At 38.5% G+C, this 20,030-nt stretch overlaps 1 protein-coding gene across 8 annotated transcripts in view; it reads right to left on the bottom strand.

Annotated features, from left to right (window-relative positions):
• Positions 1 to 20,030, bottom strand: part of MCTP1 (multiple C2 and transmembrane domain containing 1) — a 916,692-nt gene that overhangs the window by 628,153 nt on the left and 268,509 nt on the right. The window contains exon 1 of one of the 8 annotated variants that reach the window (XM_089679159.1): positions 18,641 to 18,958. The exons of 6 other annotated variants lie outside the window; for them this stretch is intronic. In XM_089679159.1, coding sequence (XP_089535285.1) covers positions 18,641 to 18,697 — 57 coding nt within the window. In that variant the 5' untranslated portion in view covers positions 18,698 to 18,958. Of the gene's footprint in view, positions 1 to 16,742; positions 16,938 to 18,640; positions 18,959 to 20,030 lie in introns of those variants that run through there. One more of the 8 variants, XM_089679158.1, reaches the window with a different exon arrangement.

Raw genomic sequence — 20,030 nt, 5'->3', positions numbered from 1 at the left:
AAGTCTGTTTCTGATTGCTTGGTCAGAGACATTCACACCAGTGGCGTGTTGGAGGTAATTTTGTAGGGCACTGGCAGGGCTCATCCTGGTCCTCCTTGCACAAAGGAGCAGACACCGGTCCTGCTGATGGGTTAAGGACCTTCTATGGCCCTGTCCAGCTCTCCTAGACTAACTGCATGTCTCCTGAAATCTCCTCCATGCTCTTGAGACTGTGCTGAGAGACACAGCAAACCAATGGCACGTATTGATGTGCCACCCTGGAGGAGTTGGACTGCCTGTGCAACCTCTGTAGGGTCCAGGTATTGCCTCATGCTACCAGTAGTGACACTGACCCTAGCCAAATGCAAAACTAATGAAAAACAGTGAGAAAAGATGAGTAGGGAAAACATTTTTAGTGGCCTCCACCTGTAAAACCATAACTGTTTTGGGGGTCGCCTCAGTGTTGCCCATCTAGTGCATCTGTTGTTAATTTCATTAACACCAAAGCAGCAGAAACTGATTAACAACCCTCTCTGCTACTTAACTGTCCAGATCAATATCACGGGAGTTTAATTGACTTAATGCTATACTCTGACAAAAAAGTGTTCCTTTATTTTTTTTGAGCAGTGTACATGAATCAATGAGAATATGTAGTTTTTTTTCTATTTTGACCAGTGATAATTAAAATAAAAGTAGTTTTAGTGTAAATAAAATATATACATTTTATGCTATAATTATTCCCATATAAATGATGTTTCTGCTACAAAACATGGACATTTGTTTTGCATTTTGCAAACTTTTCATGCCATCAAAAGAAAAACAAAATGCAAATCAATATTCATGGTACAAAAGAAAGATAGACTAAGTAAAATGTAAAAAATGTGATGTTATATTACTCAATGACACAAGCAGACAATCTGCAAGTGTCATTTTACACAGGAGTGGCTGCAGTTTGACATCTGTTCCTGCAATGTAACATAAAGCAATTCCTTGGTGTCAACAGACTGCAACAAAACCCCATAGGCTCTAACTTGTTTCAACATTACTAAAATATAGTTTATTGTTGAAGTTAAACTTTTTTTGTCCAGACTGTAAACATTCTTCAGTAAACAGCAAATATAATGATACCACAGGAAGTTGTGACTGTACACCATTTAATGGAGTCATTATATCATGCTTTATATACACAGTAAATGTCTACATTTAAGATCCTGCTACAACACTGCACAAGTTAAACTTTACTGGTAATAACACCCCAGCTCAAAGACATCTCCAACTTGTGACATTTTCATAAAGTGCTTTTGAAACTTTAACATTTACAATACAATAAACATCTTCCGTTGTTCTGCAAGAATTGATAGAGCAGCGTGATTATTCACAGGAAATCTAGAAAACATTTTAATAACCTTCTCCTGCTCATGACAAATTGATTTTCAAGAGGCTAAATGAAAAATGTGGGGAATGATTACAGCAAAATTACCTATAACTTAATGTTTAAGGTGCCAGGACCATACAAACTGCACACTTTGAGCTGCTTCACATTAACATCACAATCTGCGTGAAAAGGACAGTTATTGAAGAGAGCAATTAACAAACTTCAAGCAGTTTATCTGCAGTTGACATAAACTATAAATAAATAGAATAGCATACACAGTAAGGGACCACCTAGGAGCCTAGCTAATTCTGACATATTGAAATGTACTAAGTTCTAGACTAAAAAGCAAAAAATTTATTAAAATGGTATTAAACCCAAAACCAAAAATATAATATACTGCAGCTTACCAATCATTAGATGTAGTGGTTGCATTCATTTCTTTTCTTTGGCTTGTTTCCCTCTGTTTTCACCTGGTGATCTGGCCAGCTGGCCAGTAACACACCTCCTGTATTAGAGCGCCCTCACTCTGGATGAAGGAGCACAGTGGGCACCAGCATTGTCAGTCTAGGGGGGAGTTTTAGGTAACATAGCAGTGTTAAATACACTAACAAACTGAAGCTAAACTGCAGTTACACAAGCAGTTATAGCAACAGTTTTTTTCTTTTGGGATAAAGGTTTTACATGGATAAATAAAAGCTGATCATTGTAAGCTCCCCCGTCACTGGTAAATTGTTTGGCTCAACCCTCTAACTGCTACATTTGTAGGAGAGCGTGCCCTGCTGAAACACAGCAGACCTACTGGCAGAATTGCCAGATGAAAATAAAGAAAAGAAAGCCTAAAAAAGAAAACTAAAGCAGCCGTCACATCTAAAAATTGGTAAGCTGCGATATAATAAATTATTGCTTTTGGGTTTAATACAACTATAAACATAATTTGAATGGTGCTATTTTCTGCTAAGCAGTTGCAGTGAGTTAGCCAATGTGCAGTGAAAGGCACTGATTGGCTGCTTTTGCTTGAGCAGCCAATCAGTGCCTCTGCTTGGGCAGCAACACGGTACTTCCGCATGCAAATAGATCCTGACCCCTCTATAGAAAGAAAGGCACCAGTAACCAAGGTGGTTAAAATTCCTTGTTAGTTTTAGGTTTGTAATAAAGCTTCTAATCATTCCCTACTCTCTACAAAGATTTTATATACTGTATATATATATATATTTTACTGTCTGCAAATACATTCACCTGCAAAAACACTAAAATGCACCATTGTCCACCGACATCAGCAACCACCCTAACTTTCTATGTTTATTAATTTTGCATTAAAGAGACCCTGTCACAAGACATTAATTCCAGCAACAACCTTCCCAAATGATATGTGCATTTAACATGTTTTAGGCATGTTTTTTCCTTGTAAACAAACACCTCCCTTGGGTAGCCACTGAAAAGCCTTGTGACTGTTTCTGCTAGGCATCCTCACCTTGCATGTGAGATCAGCAGCCCCAGCAGACTCAGAGTTGTCACTCAGGTGACACTCTATACAGCAACCCCATTCCTTCCTTCCTGGCTCCTATGTAAAAACTTATGTAGGGAGGTGAAGAGAGGGGCGGAGGAGCTAGGTCAGCAGAGACAGAAATTAGACAATCAAACTTTCTAGCAAGTTTAAGGACATATTGCAAATTAATGAAAAAAAAAAATAAATTATGGAAAGGGAAAAATACTGCATGTAAGCAGATGAAAAATGTTTCTGTGCTTTTATTTGCAATTTAGGTGGTGATAGGGTCTCTTCAACCACTTATCAATCAGCCCAATTTTGACATTTTTCACATACATTGTAAAAATCAGCATTTCTATGCTAGAAATTTACTTAGGATCTTTAAAACATCATATATTCTCTAAAAGCACAGAATAATATAGTGTTGTTGCAAAATATTTGTGCAGCCATTTTTAAAACATAAAGAAAAAAATACAGCTTTACAGCCACTCAATCACTTTTACAGTAAAGCTAATCACTATGATCCTTTCAGTCCAGGACATACGGTATATATATATATATATATATATATATATATATATATATATATACACATACATACATACACAATGGGGAAAATAATTATTTGATCCCCTGCAGATTTTGTAAATTTGCCCACTTACAAAGAAATGAAGAGTCTATATCATTTTTATCACAGGTGTATTTTAAATGAGAGATACAAAATATCAACCATAAATCCAGAAAAAAACACATGATACAAATGTTAAAAATTAAGTTGCAATTCAGTGAGTAAAATAAGTTTTGATCCCCAACCAACCATCAATAATTTTGGTTCCCACAGACTGGCTATGTGCTCACATGGTACACAGATTAGTCCTGTCAAAGGTGCTCCTAATGACAACTCGTTATGTATATAAAAGACACCTGTCCACAGAAGCTCTTTTTTCCATGCAATCCTCACCACCATGGGCAACACCAAAGATCTGTCAAAGGACATCAGGGACAAGACTGTAGACCTGCACAAGGTTAGAATGGGCTACAAGACCATCAGAAAGAATCTTGGTGAGACATTATTAGCAAATGGAGGAAATACAGAACACTGAAGATGGGTCGTGGATGGGTGTTCCAGCATGACAATGACCCAAAACATGCCACCAAGACAAGAATAGAGTGCCTAAAGAAGAAGCACATTAAGGTCATGGAGTGCCCTAGCCAGTCTCCAGGCCTTAATCCTATAGAAAATTTATGGAGGGAGCTGAAATTTCAAATTGCCAAGCAACAGCCAAGAAACCTTAAGGATTTAGAGAAGATCTGTAAATAAGAGTCGACTAAAATCCCTCCTGAGATGTGTGCAAACCTGGTTATAAACTACAAGAAATGTCTTACCACTGTGCTTGCCAACAAGGGTTTCCCCACTAAGTACTAAGTTATGTTTTGCTTAGGGATCAAATACTTATTTTTCTTACTGAACTGCAACTCAATTTATAACATTTGTACCATGTTTTTTTTCTGGATTTTTGGTTGATATTCTGTCTCTATCATTTAAAATACACCTATGATAAAAACTATAGACCCTTCATTTCTTTGTAAGTGGGAAAACTTACAAAATCTGAAGGGAATCAAATATTTTTTCCCACTGTATGTATGTATATATATATATATATATATATATATATATATATATATATATATGCGCTGGACAGGAAGTGGTTAAGAAGAATATAGTAGAGGTCTAGAGAGACTACCCCTGTGTGGTATTCCAACCAGAAACTAAAGTTAATGCGTGATTCAGAACATTCTTAGGCCTCATTCACAATGACACTCTTGTACTTTGCTTTTCTAAATACAGGATAAGTTATCTTGGCCAAATAAACATCTTTAAATTATATTTAGTAGACCAAAAGAGAGCAAACAAGGGAGGTTTATTGTTAGGGTTTACATACACTTTAAGTGTTACATCTTGTGGCACATGTAGCATTTCTATAGTGCATCAGCCCAGCCCAACACCTATTGTATTCTAAATATCCTAAGAACCCCTGTATGTGTTGCACAATAGCTATTCCCAAATATGTCAACAGCTTTCACCTTACTTTCCATTACATAAAACCTGATGTAAAAAAATACGTCAGTACTGAGATATTTTTCAAAACCAGCCTGGCTCTCTGTGCAACATGGCACTGTATGACCATATCTTGGGGGGGGGGGGGGTGTCCGGGACAGCCTGGAATGATCTAACAGGTGGGATGAGACTGAGATCATCTGTCATGCTGAATAACAATAGTCACTGCTGGCCGACTTCATCAGCAGAGTCATCTTGAATATCTGTTACTGTAATCATCTCCAGCTATACTGCTTGCTGTACAGTATTTTAAAGGCACTTTATAAATAAATTGTATTAAAAAGTTGATTGATATTAAGATTAAAAGGAATTGACATTTTGCAAATAAGGCATTAACTGCTATTAGACCACATGCATACTGGGTATTTAGCCCCTGTGCAGGAGATCGTATCGTTTTTCATGCGAGGAGAAGGCACAGGCACACCATCGAGCCTTGTTGCTAGCAGCCTGTAAAACTCTCTGAGAGGCTGAATGCTGCTGAGGTTGCACGGGGTGGACTGTGCACTATGCCATACTAACATTTAGGACAGTATATGCCCAGGATTCAAGTCCACATGCAATAAGTCTGCGTTCTGAGCATTTGTCCCTGGGTGCATATCCTCACATCTTTCTTACTCATCTAAATGCAGGAACAGGAGAAATCATTAAAGTGGAACTTTACTCAGAAAATTACATCCTGCTGGATCACTTCAGGGTGACCCCTTTTGCAGGTATAGCTATGTAAAACATTAAAAATAAATGTTCACACTGTCTCACACTGCTCTCTATTTTTAGGCACTGTGGCAAAATTGTAGAGGCCGATCTTATGACAGCCTAAAGATTTACTGCTGCTCAGGTCATCTGGGCTTCAGCAAAATGGCAGCCTCCGTCAAGAAAAAACTATAATAATGCTGGAGGCATAATTGGTAGCATAATTATTAATCTAGTTGTTAAGGGTTAAGTTCCACTTTAAACATAAATTGAGCAAAAACAATTAAACTAGTATAATAACATTAATTTACACTTTTGGATTTGCTGAATCAGTTGTCGAGAGATAATTGTGTATGCCTGACAAACTTCCTAAGAGAAGATGTATGTTCTGGTTGGATACACTTGCATGATCCAACTTGCTAACTGAATTGCTGACAAGCTAATTACTGACCACAAAGTAAGAGCAGGCAGATACGATATTGTAATGTCTTGCTCCTAGCTTTGTTTATGTGCTTGTGTGTGTGTATATATATATATATATATATATATACTGTATTGCCAAAAGTATTGGAACACCCCTCCAAATCATTGGAATCAGGTGTTCCAATCACCTCCATGGCCACAGGTGTATAAAATCAAGCACCTAGGCATGCAGACTGCTTCTACAAACATTTGTGAAAGAATGGGTCACTCTCTGGAGCTCAGGAGCTCCTTGCTATTAAGTATGCCACGGTCAGCTGTTAGTGGTATTATAACAAAGTGGAAGCAACTGAGAACAACAGCAACTCAGCCACGATGTAGTAGGCCACTTAAAATGACAGAGCATGCTGAAGCGCACAGTGCGCAGAAGTCGCCAACTGTCTGCAGAGTCAATAGCTACAGATCTCCAAACTCCATGTGGCCTTCAGATTAGCAGACCAACAGTGCATAGAGAGCTTTATGGAATGGGTTTCCATGGATGAGCAGCGGCATCCAAGCCTTTCATCACCAAGTGCAATGCAAAGTGTCGGATGCAGTGGTGTAAAGAACGCAACCACTGGACTCTAGAGCAGTGGAGATGTGTTCTCTAAAGTGGTGAATCACGCTTCTCTGTCTTGCAATCCAATGGATATGTCTAGGTTTGGAGGTTGCCAGGAGAACTGTACTTGCCTGACTGCATTGTGCCAAGTGTAACGTTTGGTGGAGGGGGAATTATGGTGTGGGGTTGTTTTTCAGGGGTTGAGCTTGGCCCCTTAGTTCCAGTTAAGGGAACTGTTAAGGTGTCAACATACTGTACCAAGACAATTTCATGCTCCCAACTTTGTGAGAGCAGTTTGGGGATGGCCCCTTCCTGTTCCAACATGACTGCGCACCAGTGCACAAAGCAAGGTTCATAAAGACATGGATGAGCAAGTTTGAGGTGAAGGAACATGACCTCGACCCGATAGAACACCTTTGTCTATAGTAATATACAAAATGAATCTTACTATACAAAACAAATTTACAAAAACTAATCATTCTAACATAATAAATATGATGAAACAAATTTATTTACTTAGGGTTACTAAACCCACAACAATAAAATTAGTCTGTATATGCAGTAAAGCATGCTTGATATACTCACTATGGAACCTAAGGTGTTAATCCTCTGCATTGTGTAAAAATACTGTTTGATCCTGTCTTCTCCCCTTCTTCCAATGCCCCCATCTTATCTTCTGATAAGACATATCATGTGGAGTGACTCTGCACATGCTCAGTTTATTGCTAGAGTATTTTTTTTCTTCTTGGGAGAGTGCATGTGATCAACACAGGGCCAATCAGTGCTATCCAGACAGAGGTCAGCGGTCCTGCACCCTCCTACAGCAGAAAGAAATGCCCTCCTAAAAGCTTTAACCAGTGCTCTGCTGGACACTGATAGAAGTCACAAGACTGCTCTAACTGCTGATGAGAAAAGGTGTTTAGCAGTTTATATTTACTAAAATAATTGCATCTCCATGTTCTATGTACTGTGGGAGACCAGATATAGTGAATGCAGGGTCCTGGGTTTAGTAACACTTAACTAATTAATCTGAAATGAAACAAATGTTTTTGTTGTGCACATCTCTGATGTTATTTGTATTAGTTATTTCCTTATAGAGGTAGTCATGTTACTAGATACAGAGGGTTTCAGCTGGGTTGCTTGAAATTCCCAGCGGACCACACATAACATTCAGTATATCTAGTGCTACAGAAGATTGCAAGAAAAAACTGCAGACATACTGCTGGAAATGGCCAGTGATCAGGAACAGGTTTGGTTGAGGTTAGAGATATGTTACAGTTGACAGTCAGAGAGTGGGGGCATGTTACATGAGACTGCTAGAGACCTCTGCCATTGCAGCACCTTTACAAATCAAAATATCAACTAATGGTTTATTGGGCCCAATGCCTGCACTAAAATCACCAAAGGGCTGCATTTAGCTTGTTTCAAGAGGGTTTTGCCTTCCCATAAACCTGTCTAAAACTGCAAAACCCATTTAAGGGCTCATGTACACTGCAGCTGATAAACTTACGTTTAGGAGCATTTCTGCATTTTTTTCAGCAGCCCCTGAACTCACCCTAATGTTTTCCTATGTGTCCATGTACACATCAACGTTTACAGTCGTTTACAGGTAATTGAGTTTACAGTCATTTTTTTGAATGCAGAAAACTTGCGTTCAGGAGTAGATTTTATAAGTGTTTTATGCGCAAAATGCTTGTAAACGTGTGTAAAAGCAGCTAAACGCAGCTAATCACATTTATAGGCATTTGCGTTTGAAATTGTTAACTCTTCCATTTCCAGATGCTGTCCAGAGCCTTTTTTCATCATGAAAAATGCATGCAAAGTGTTTTCCCGGTACTCAAATGGATCTGGTACACCATACTGAGGTTTCGCATGAAAAAAATATGTTAGACACTGCTGCAATAATATCAGCACAGAAATGAGCTGGAACACATCCAAACACCACAAAAAAAAAGACAGCTAATCTCAACAAATACTGCTCTCTCTCTTTCTCTGAACATGTCTGAAATAGTTAATTGTTTACTGTTTTTCAGTGCTTTCTTGGCACTTTGGAAGGTCTCCTGAGGTTATATTCAAAAAAGCTTCAAAACGCACATAAACGTGCATAAACGTGGTATGCAAACATGACATTTTTTAATCTACGTTTTCCAGCAGTAAGTTTCCATCGTTCAGAAGTGTCCCGTGTACATGGGGCCTAAAAAGACCAAAATCCACTCGACACAGACCTTAAGAGTAACTAGAATGTGAGATTCTGGGAGATCGTGTTCTGGTTGGTTAATGATTTCACTGATTTATTAGAAAACATTTGTTAAACAAAAAAAATGGGAAACAAGTATGTCAGACCCATAACAGAATGTTCAGATTGCAACAGAGAATTGGTAAACTCAATAAATTCACTCCTGTTGATAACTCTCATTTGAAGATAAAATCAGAAGCGGAAATTGCAAGCGCAGGCTGTCATCCCTATGAACTATGAATTTCATGGGTTCTTTAAAAAAAAAGCTGTGATGTTACTTTTTTTTTTATTTCAGTCAAACATAAAACACGCTGCACAAAGTGGTAGATTTAATTAAATATTAACCTGTTTGTCCACATTTACTACCATTCATTTTTTATGATTCCCACTAGACTTGCTGAATTTAACTACATAAATATATGCAAACAAGCCAGTTGTCCATTATCTGTGAGGAAAGATGACAACGGATATCACATTTTTCACTAGAAAGCTGAACAGGCATAGTAACAATATAACGTTGACTTTACTATTTAAATTAAACGAATAAAGCACCTTGACTGTAAAAAAAGCATAGAAACATTCAGTAAAAAGAGTAATTTGAAAAACAGCCAGTGTTATTGTGTTCTGTGCACGGTGGGAATTCAATAAAGAGAGCAAAGGGGATTTTTCATTCTGCACAAATAATAAACTACCAGTTTTTCTCTTTTGCAAGTAGAACAGATGAAAGGAAGCTTTATTACTCAGCAACATTCATCACTTGAAAAATGGGATATTTTCCAGTGTCTAAACCTCCAATAAACACATTGTTTCGCATTTTTACAATTTAGCATAATCTATTTAGGTAAAGAAGAATACCAACCAAGATTGAAGATTGGGGGGGGGGGGGCTTTTTAACATCCCTACAAACACCAGCTCAACTCATACCTACCCAAGAAAACCACAGGGCATGAAAGTTAGAACTGGTCTGGGAAGAGCAGTTCACAAAGCTGTTTTCTAATGCATTGATAAATACAGTTGAGAGCTGGTTGGGATTCCTGGATTAAAGCAAACCTGTTGATTGCATACAAAACATAAAACTTAAGGCTTCTTGAAATAGAAGAGCTACTGTATGTATTTCACCAGTTCTTGTGGTTCCATCCATTGAGCCTATTTCACTGCTGTGTCCTATAGTGATGCAAGGGTTGGATGATGAAACTACAACACTTCTCAAGGTGCCGACTGGCAAAGCGACTACATGTAAAGACTGCAGCCCTGGAATGGAGTGAAGGTAGAAGACATGGCCTGCCAGAAAGGTTAATAGATATGTACGTTTCGTAACTAATAGATTTTCGGACAAAAATGTGATTTTTGGACATTCGGATGTATACAATTCTCCGAATGGACATAATAAAGAATGTCAACAAATCTGAAAAAAAAGTTATAACAAAATTAAATAATGCATTTTTTTAACTGGGAAGATGTCACTTGATGCAATAATAGTTAGGGCCCATAGGGAAATGAATTCAATTTTCATAATTTGGATTATGTAAAGTTGTGATTTAAATTGAGTTTGCAATTGTCACAGTCTGTCAGTTCAGTTCCACAATCTAATGCAATTCTTGGTTTTTAAAAATTCGGGGCCAACAAATTAATTATTTTTTCCTTTCTGTCTAAAAATATTGAATTGTTTTGATATATGAATAACAAATCCACCCAAAAGATTCAATATATAGAAATCTTTCAAAAAAAAAAAAATAAATAAATTTTTCAAATCCACCGGGACCAACAAATATACTAAATGAATGCCGAACATACGAGACGAATTCCAAAAACTAAACAGTTCAACATAACGAATATACAGAACCAAAATTCAATTAACTAATGCATCCAAAACAAAACTAAACAGACATTTCCAGCGTGCACATATGTAGCGGTTAGTATCTTTTACTGCAGGGGTGGATGCTGCCTGAAGAGGCCATTTTTGCAGATTCAACTTACTTTATGATAAGGACTCCCCTGGCTGGAAACCTTAATTTGGATCTTTTTACTTGACTGACAGGGTCACTTTAAAAAGTAGCTGTTACCTTAGATATTCCATCCATGCTTGTTGCCATGGCTGTCCAGTCAATGCCCATAGGTCAGCACCTTGCTATGTTGTTTGATAACAAAGGTGACACTCATTAGTTTTTGGTAGATGCTAGAGAGTTGAACTCCTGGACATTTGCTGAAGTTTCTGAAGGGATCTATTATCACTCCATGGTGCTTACTGAATGAAAGGATGTCTTCAATTCTTAATGAGAAAATAAGAACATATACATGGGTCTTGAACCCTTTGATTGAAAATGATCTACCTTAAAACTAGACCATTCCCTTATGACCATCTAACTGACCCACTGAACTACTCAGTCTACTCTCTTCAGCCAGAGAAAGACTGGAGCCCACCCCCTGCAGATGTCCCTTCACCCCTTTCCCCCATGTCCTACCTACTACACTTCTCCTGTTTCTCCTCTATCCCCTTCCTTACTTTTCTGAATTTCACTCTTTTGTGTTGGTTCTTAAAGCACAATTAAATAAAAGCAGGAGGCTCTTTACCAGAGTACTGTAAATGTTGAATACAGAGTATATCTATTTACAAAGCACAATTCTAAAGTGTCTCGACCAATGCAAATATTTTCTTTGACTTAGAGCAGAACTCCAAGAATTTTTTTTCCTCCCATGCAGTGGGGCTGTGGCAGCACTGCATGGGTAACTGCTTGTTTTGTACAGAGGCGCACAGAAAGGCTATACTCACCAGATCCTTCGAAACACCACGCTCCCCCACATTCAGTGGTGGACTGTTCCTGCCACCCTCATGTCCAGAGCCGGTCTATGGGTGTGAATCAGGAACAGTCCACTGCACAAGAGTGCAGGACCAGGAGGGGGGGGGGGGTTCACGGCAGGGACCGGTCCTGCACTGGGAGGATCACTGGATTAGGTAAGTATCTCTGCTTTCCTCACCCCTAGACAAAAATGAGCAGTTAACCCATGCAGTGCAGGTACAGCCCCACTGCATTGTGGAAAAAATTTCCTGGAATTCTTCTTTAAATTGTGCCCATTATCAAATATATTGGGATACACAGTGGCTTAGTGGTAAGCACGTCTGCCATGCAGTAAATGGGTCATGGGTTCAATTTCCAACCATGGCGCCTCCTGCATGGAGTTTGCATGTTCTCCCTGTGCTTGCGTGGGTTTCCTGCAGGTACTCTGGTTTCCTCCCACACTCCAAAGACATACTGGTAGGTTAACTGGCTCCTGTCTAAATTGTCCTAGTTTCACCCCTGGCCATGCGGGATCTTCTGCATGGTAGGGGTTGGGGAAAGACCTGGCAACATATCCTGTAAAATAATTGCTAAGAGAATTCATGGAAAAAGTCGCTTACGAGTGACTGTCCATGCAATCGCCAAGGGTCGGATATGACTGAATGGATAGATAAAATATATTCAAAAACCACTGAATAAAAAAACTACTGAAATTGAGAAATACGAATATTCAATGGAAACAGATATGACTGATCAGTGACCCTGTCTCTGTGTATATCAGACATTCAATAAAAATGATGCTGACATAGCAAGAATTCAGAAAAATCAGAATAGGGGACTGACATATCTTGCAGCAAAACCTATGACATGCCTTATAAATACACTACAAGTTCAAGCCGGTGATAGCGTAAAAAAAAACAGAGAATGAGAATACTGGTAAACTCTTTGCAGCTATAAAAAATGATTTGAAGAATTTCAGCAATTTCTCAGACCCTCAGAGGCCAAGGAGCAATGATACCCTCTGCAGTGCCAGCCAGTGGTACTGGCATTTCATATGAGCACAAAAATACAGGCGCCAGCCTTAGAATTACATTTTGTTAACTTACCTGTAAAGCTGTATGTGGTGTTACGGAACCATTCCATTTTTATAGACGGGCATACTCTGGTAATGCTGATAATTCTATTAGTGATGCACCACTATACCGGCCAAAATCAAGATTATCGGCATTTTGCTGAGATATATATATATATATTCATTTCATTTTATTTATTGTCCAATTTTTGTGTGTTACTTTCAATAAAAGTTATTTTACATTACTGGATTGTATTGTTTTCAATTCAAATTCATTTAAATTCATGATAATTAAAAAGTTGAATATAATACAATTATATCTAAAAAATACATATATTTTTTTCAATTGATCATTTCAATTTTTGGCCAAATGAATCCTTATTGTTCGGTTTCAGTCTAGAATTTTCATTTCAGCACACCACCAAATTCTATATAGTTCTGCTGCTCCCATAATGTGAACGTTTCTCTGACAATATGACAGTTTTTCTGATAAATGGCAAGATGGCAAGGTTCGGGATAATGTGACCATCTACCTAGTAACAAGTATGTTCTTCTGTCTTTGACCAATTACAAACACAAGTTTAAAGCAAGAAGTAGCCTAGTTTTTCAATATACAGTTGTGTTCAAAATAATAGCAGTGTGTTGAAAAAAGTGAATAAAGCTCAAAATCATTCTAATAGCTTTTATTTCCATACACACAAATGCATTGGGAACACTACACAATCTATTCCAATCAAAACATGAAGAAAAATATATCAAATTTGTGTTGTTCCTCTAAAAAAAATTGAAGAAAAGTGAATATTAGACTGTTCAAAAAAATAGCAGTGTTTGTATTCTTCTTCACAAACTCAAACATTCACTATATAAACTGAAAAATGTTTGAAGATTTTGCTTTCCTTTGAATCACTTAATATTTAGTTGTATAAGCACTGTTTCTGAGAACTGCTGTACATCTGTGTTGCATGGAGTCAACCAACTTCTGGCACCTGTGAACAGGTATTCCAGCCCAGAATGATTGGACTACATTCCACAGTTCTTCTCTATTTCTTGGTTGTGCCTCAGAAACTGCATTTTTGATGTCACCCCACAAGTTTTCTATTGGATTAAGATCTGGAGATTGGGCTGGCCACTCCATAACGTCAATCTTGTTGGTCTGGAACCAAGATGTTGCACGTTTACTGGTGTGTTTGGGGTCGTTGTCTTGTTGGAACACCCATTTCAAGGGCATTTCCTCTTCAGCATAAGGCAGCATGACCTCTTCAAGTATTCTGATGTATTCAAACTGATCCATGATCCCTGGTATGTGATAAATAGGACCAACACCGTAGTATGAGAAACATCCCCATATCATGATGCTTGCGCAACCATGCTTCACTGTCTTCACAGTGTACTGTGGCTTGAATTCAGTGTTTGGGGGTCATCTGACAAATTGTCTCCGGCCACTAGACCCAAAAAGAACAATCTTACTTTCATCAGTCCACAAAATGTTGCGCCATTTCTCTTTAGGCCAGTCAATGTGCTCTTTGGCAAATTGTAACCTCTTCAGCACGTCTTTTTTTCAACAGTGGGACTTTGCGGGGGCTTCTTGAGAAATGCACTGTAACCAGCATGTACAACATTTGCTGCCTTCCTTCCTTAAATAAGGGCAATAATTGCCACCTGTTTTTCAAAGAATGAATGACCTCACTAATAGAACTCCACACTGCTATTATTTTGAACATGCCCCTTTCAATTAGTGATTCAATTACACAGAATCAGCAGCATGCATGTCATGACTGTTGGCTCTGTTGGATTTCTATTACTCTACTACACCTGCTAGTAAATTATTTGCCATGTAGAAATATCATTTGTACCAAAAACAGCGATTGATCAGGTTAGTGATGTCTGACTGCTATTATCTTGAACACAACTGTACAATGGGTAATCCATTTAGCTGTGTCAAAATGTAAAACACCATCTTTTAGGCTAGGTTTACACTTGTGGGCTGGTAGAGGGTGCAACCCACCTGTTCCCGCAACCACCCACAGCTGAATCGTGCTGCTCTTGTGAGATGCATAGGGCAGCAATTCATTCTGAATGGCACACCCACACATCACATCTGAGCCTGAAGCACATTTCAATGTAGCTGTGCTTTTAAAAAGGTGCATGCACCTTTTTCATGTGGGAAACATGACTCCGAGTAAATGCGGGCCGCATGGCCTACGATAGTGTGCATCGAACCTTAATCCACACCCTTTCATGAACAAACCACACCTCGTTGGGTAATATTGTAAATCTTACTTACCTCACTTCACTGCAAATGTAAGATTTTTTTTTTGTTCAGCAGGAAGAATCCGATGCAGGAGGATAAGCACAGAAGATCCATTTTTTATAGTTTATTTTACTTTTTATAATATGAAACAGAGCATGCACCCAGGAGCCCAGTAATCCGTGTGTCTCCTGTACACAGTGGTAATGTGATCCACTGTGTATTGTACCATGTGATTGCTGTGTCAATCACAGAAACCAAAGAATAAACAATACCAACTGAAAGTAAAGATCGGTTCTCTCTGCTCGCACTCTGGGAGCAGAGAGAAGCGATGCTGCAGCCTGTGAGTGTACAGCAGCCTGTCACTCACAGAATGTAGTGTCAGCCCTAGTGTTCCTGATCACTTCCCCAGTGTCCCTGATCACTGCCCCACTGTAACCATAATAAAAAATGCAGTCAGTACCTGTCACCTGTCCCAGTGCTCACAAAAAAACCATACGCCATACCACCGCTACGATCACCACCATACCAGCGCCCTGATCATCGTCCTACACTATACCAGCACCTTGATCACCGCCATACACCATACCAGCGCCGTGATCACCACCATACCTTATACCAGCATCCTGATCACCGCTATACTCCATACCAGAGTTTTGATCACCCCATATGCCATACCAGCATCCTGGTCACTGACATATCTCATACCATTACCCTAATTATCGCCATACCCCATACCAGTGTTCTCATCAACCCATATGTCATACCAATGTCTAGATCACTGCCATACACTGTACCAACGTCCCGATCACCACCATACTCCATACCCTATACCAGTGTTCTTATCATCCCATATGTCATACCAGTGTCCGGATCACCAACATACACCGTACCAACATCCTGATCACCGCCATAACCCATACCAGTACCCATTTTAGGATCTCAACTGATACATTTTAAGATATATATCCCATAGTTTGTAGACTGTGTAACGTTCACACAGACTAAATAATATACACTGTTTTGGGTTATTTTTACCCCAAAAAATGTAGCAGAACACATTTTGGCCTAAATTCATGAACAAAGTAATTTTTTTTTTACAAAATTGCTGGTATTTCATTTATATTGCAAAAAATAAAAGGCCAAGTGGTGATTAAATCCCACCAAAAGAAAGCTCTATTTGTGTGAAACAGACATTTTTATGTTGGTACAGTGTTGCGTGACTGCACAACTGTCATTCAAAGCGTAACAGCAGTGAAAGCTAAAATTGGCCTAAACTGGAAGGTTGTGAAAGTGTCTGGACTGGAAGTGGTTAAGTAGCGCATGTGTATGAATTATTTTTGGAGAATAAAAATATTCTTTAGCGGCATTAAAAAAAAACAGATACAGAAATATCACCTGTGGTCTGAATTCTGAACTAGCGTTTTTGTTGTTAGACTGTATGCAACTGTGGTTTTTATTACTACTACTATATTGCTGCTTTTATATTATAACCTTTATTTAGTATAGTGCTGCTGAAGATGTAGTTGCTAAATAAATAACCATAACAAAAATTGTATTTATCAGTAAATTAAATATACAATATAGTAAATAACAGTATATATACTGTTGGCTATTGACAGTTAGCATTCAACCATCAAAAAACCTTTATTTGTAAAAGAATAAAAATCTCCAATACATAAATTATACACCGGTGTGTTGTGAAGTAATAAACAGAAGCTATAATTCCAGATCTATCATACCTGACTGGTTAATGACACAGGAGAGCCTGCTGAGGAACATAACATGTCATCATCCCCTCCTCCCGTGTTAGACCTGGTGGATTCCCCATTCATCTCTGTAACGAATGACTTCTGCAGTCACTGTGCACCATCTCATTGAATGGAAGGACACTCAATATATAGCCACACAGATAACTACATGAAAAGAGGCTTGCTGATGAATGCTCGGGAGACTTCAACTTCACACCATTAACTGTTGGCCTGCCTCCTCCTAACACAGATTATATAACATTGAATGTGTCCGTCACCCATCCAGCAGAATCAGATGCCAGTTGAAAGGGCTTCAAACTGAACAGACATAATCTGCGAGATATTATCTGACACATCTCTCCCATTACACCATGTGCTACTGTTATCTCACGCAGGAAGTCTTATCATTTAGCAACATGTGTCTCTTGTACAAAGATTGCTCACATCTCCACACTGTGAAAACAAGCCGTGTGAATGTCCGCTCTTAATCCAAAGTGATGATATAGAAGAACATTCATTTCTTTTCCTGTCTCACAACACTTGTGCAGTGAAGTCTGTGAGCTACATAAGGAACACCAACAACACTTTTCATCATAACTACCGGTACTAAAAGAACTAATAATCCGTATACTGGATTTACACAATGCATTTCAATCTGATCTATTGATGCATAAAACAAAGAAACTCTTTTTACCCATCATATACACATTTCATCCCAGTTTCCAGATGTATTTGGGATTTTCTATGGGCAAATCACATACAGCCTCCAAATAGTAACAAGTACTGTATGTGTTCTCATCTCTACAACTGAAAGTTCACTTTTCTGTTCAACCTCTCATCCACAACAACTCATCATTGTATAGAACACACATACTGTACGTTGTATATACCATAAGTACACATCACGTATATGTGTGTAGGTCTATGTACAAGCTACATATACACACTTTGTGAGTATATAGATGTAATTGTATATATATGTATGTGATATGTAAAATAATTTGTACATGACATGTATACAATTATACATGTACACACACGTATGTGAAATGTAAAATAATACATTTGTTCATGACATGTACACAATTATACATGTACACACACACATATGTGAGGTGTAAAATAATAAATTTGTACATGACAATTATACATGTGTATATATATATATATATATATATATATTTATATATATATATATATATATATATATATATATATAGACAGAGAGAGAGAGAGACACATACACACACACACACACATATGTGATGTGTAGAATAAGTAATGTGAACATGACAATATATATTTATAGGGTTATGTACCACAACTGGAGAGTGTAAAACCTGGTGCAGCTCTGCATAGAAACCAATCAGCTTCCAGGTGTTATTGTCAAAGCCTACTTGAACAAGCTGAACGCAAAAGCTGATTGGCCACCAGATTCTGAGTGCACCAGTTACCAGGTACACTCCCCCATAGTGTCTAGGACATGTACACATCTATACCTTATATAAAGAAAAATAAATGTTATATATATGTGTGTGTGTGTGTGTGTGTGTGTATATATCTAGTTTATATATATACTGTGTGTAGGACATGTACACATCTGTATCACATACAAGAAAGAAAAATACACACACACACACACACACACACACACACTGTATATGACTACAAGAGAGCACAGAAAATACTACATTTAAAAGTGGTCACAATAATTTACAATGAAGCATGTATTGTATAATTCATTTCTAATTCTTTCCAGTTTTTATAACCAGCTTGGGACAGTGACAAATATTCAACTACTCCAATGACAAGCTGGTCAGGAAAAAGCAGGGTGACACTGAAAGTTGCAGCAAAAATTCCACATACATTCTAATGACTATATACCTTACCTGGCCACTGAGGAATGGCAAAGTGCCCATATTTTTCAGCTTGCAAATGTCTAACATAATGCCGCAGGAGTGGGTGACACATCTTCAGACTGGCACTGCACATCCAGATTCATGAGCGGCCGTTTCGGATGTGAGCAGATCCAGCCTGTACTGCCAGCCGCTATACAGAAATGACTTGCCTCAGCCTCCAACTAGCAGGCAGTAAAGGAGAAGGATGGGGAGTGATGGAGAGGCTCTGTTGCTTCTTGCTATGTGAAGGAAATGATTCATGTGATAGCCAGCCAGGCTTTTATATAGAAAGGAGCTGTGCTCTTTGCTCTGCAGGCTTACATCCAGTCTTTATATTCAAATCATTTTGTTGTTACAAAGGCAGGATTCCCTCCCTGAGCATGCACAGAAAAAAGGAAGTACATGGAAACCACAAGTTGTTTTTCCTCCAAAGCTGTTGTCACACTTCCAAAGCAACGGCCAAAACGGAACAAATTATGACACCCACAAAATCACTAAGCGGTAATGTGCTTCAAGTGGAGACATGGAAACTGTGCTCTGTATTCTATCTAGGCATTCTCAAAACATGTCTGTATTTTAAGTCCTCATGCACACCAGACATTTTTACAGCGGCTGTTTTTGGCTTTTGATGTTTTTTTTCTACAGACAGTAAACCCCCCCAGCATGTTATCCTATGTGTCCACGCACACATAGACTGTAATCAGCGTTTTTTGGCAGGGACGTTTTTGGCTGGAAAAAAAAACCCAGGACTAGTGAGTTTCTAGAGGAGTTTTTTTAGCTGTAAAAACGCTCTAATGCTGAAAAACGAGGCAAAATGCAGTAAAACGCTGGAAACAGGCGTTTTGGGACTTTTTATAACCAAAACAGTTTTTTCTTTTAAAATGCAAACGTGGAAAAATGCCACTAAACGCTAATGCAAAACTGCTAAAAAAAGCTGAAAAAAGCTGAGTTTTTAATGTGACAGCTAACTTTACCAGCGTTATCAAAACATCCAGTGTGCATGGAGCCTCGTTCAAAAGTGTTAATTGTAAATGAAGAAGAAATCATTTTATTTAGGTGACAGAAGCACTGCTGATGATAGAATGGGAGTTTAACCCTCCATGTGCTCACGTCACGCAATTCTGTTCACAAACACACAGACCTCTGATTTAGACTTTTGTGTCTTCTACATGATTGGGCCTGCATATGGCTGGCCAGCTCTCTGAGGGCCCCTCTGATGGCCAGCAACACATACATTTTGACAACTGGCCTTTATCCTTGCACAAAGATGAAAGAAACTGTGTCACTTTGATCATTCAAAGAAAAGTGACAGGTTCTCTTGTAAGAACAACCCCCCACCCACTACAACATCATGTCAGATGGTGTCAGAGCTTACACAGGC

Source organism: Staurois parvus, unplaced genomic scaffold (assembly GCF_062004578.1).
Source record: "Staurois parvus isolate SC_StPar_1 unplaced genomic scaffold, SC_StPar_1.0 ptg000218l, whole genome shotgun sequence".
NCBI classification, from domain to species: Eukaryota; Metazoa; Chordata; class Amphibia; order Anura; family Ranidae; genus Staurois; species Staurois parvus.
Note: the sequence above shows the minus strand (reverse complement) of the source record. Positions and strands in the feature narration are given on the sequence as shown.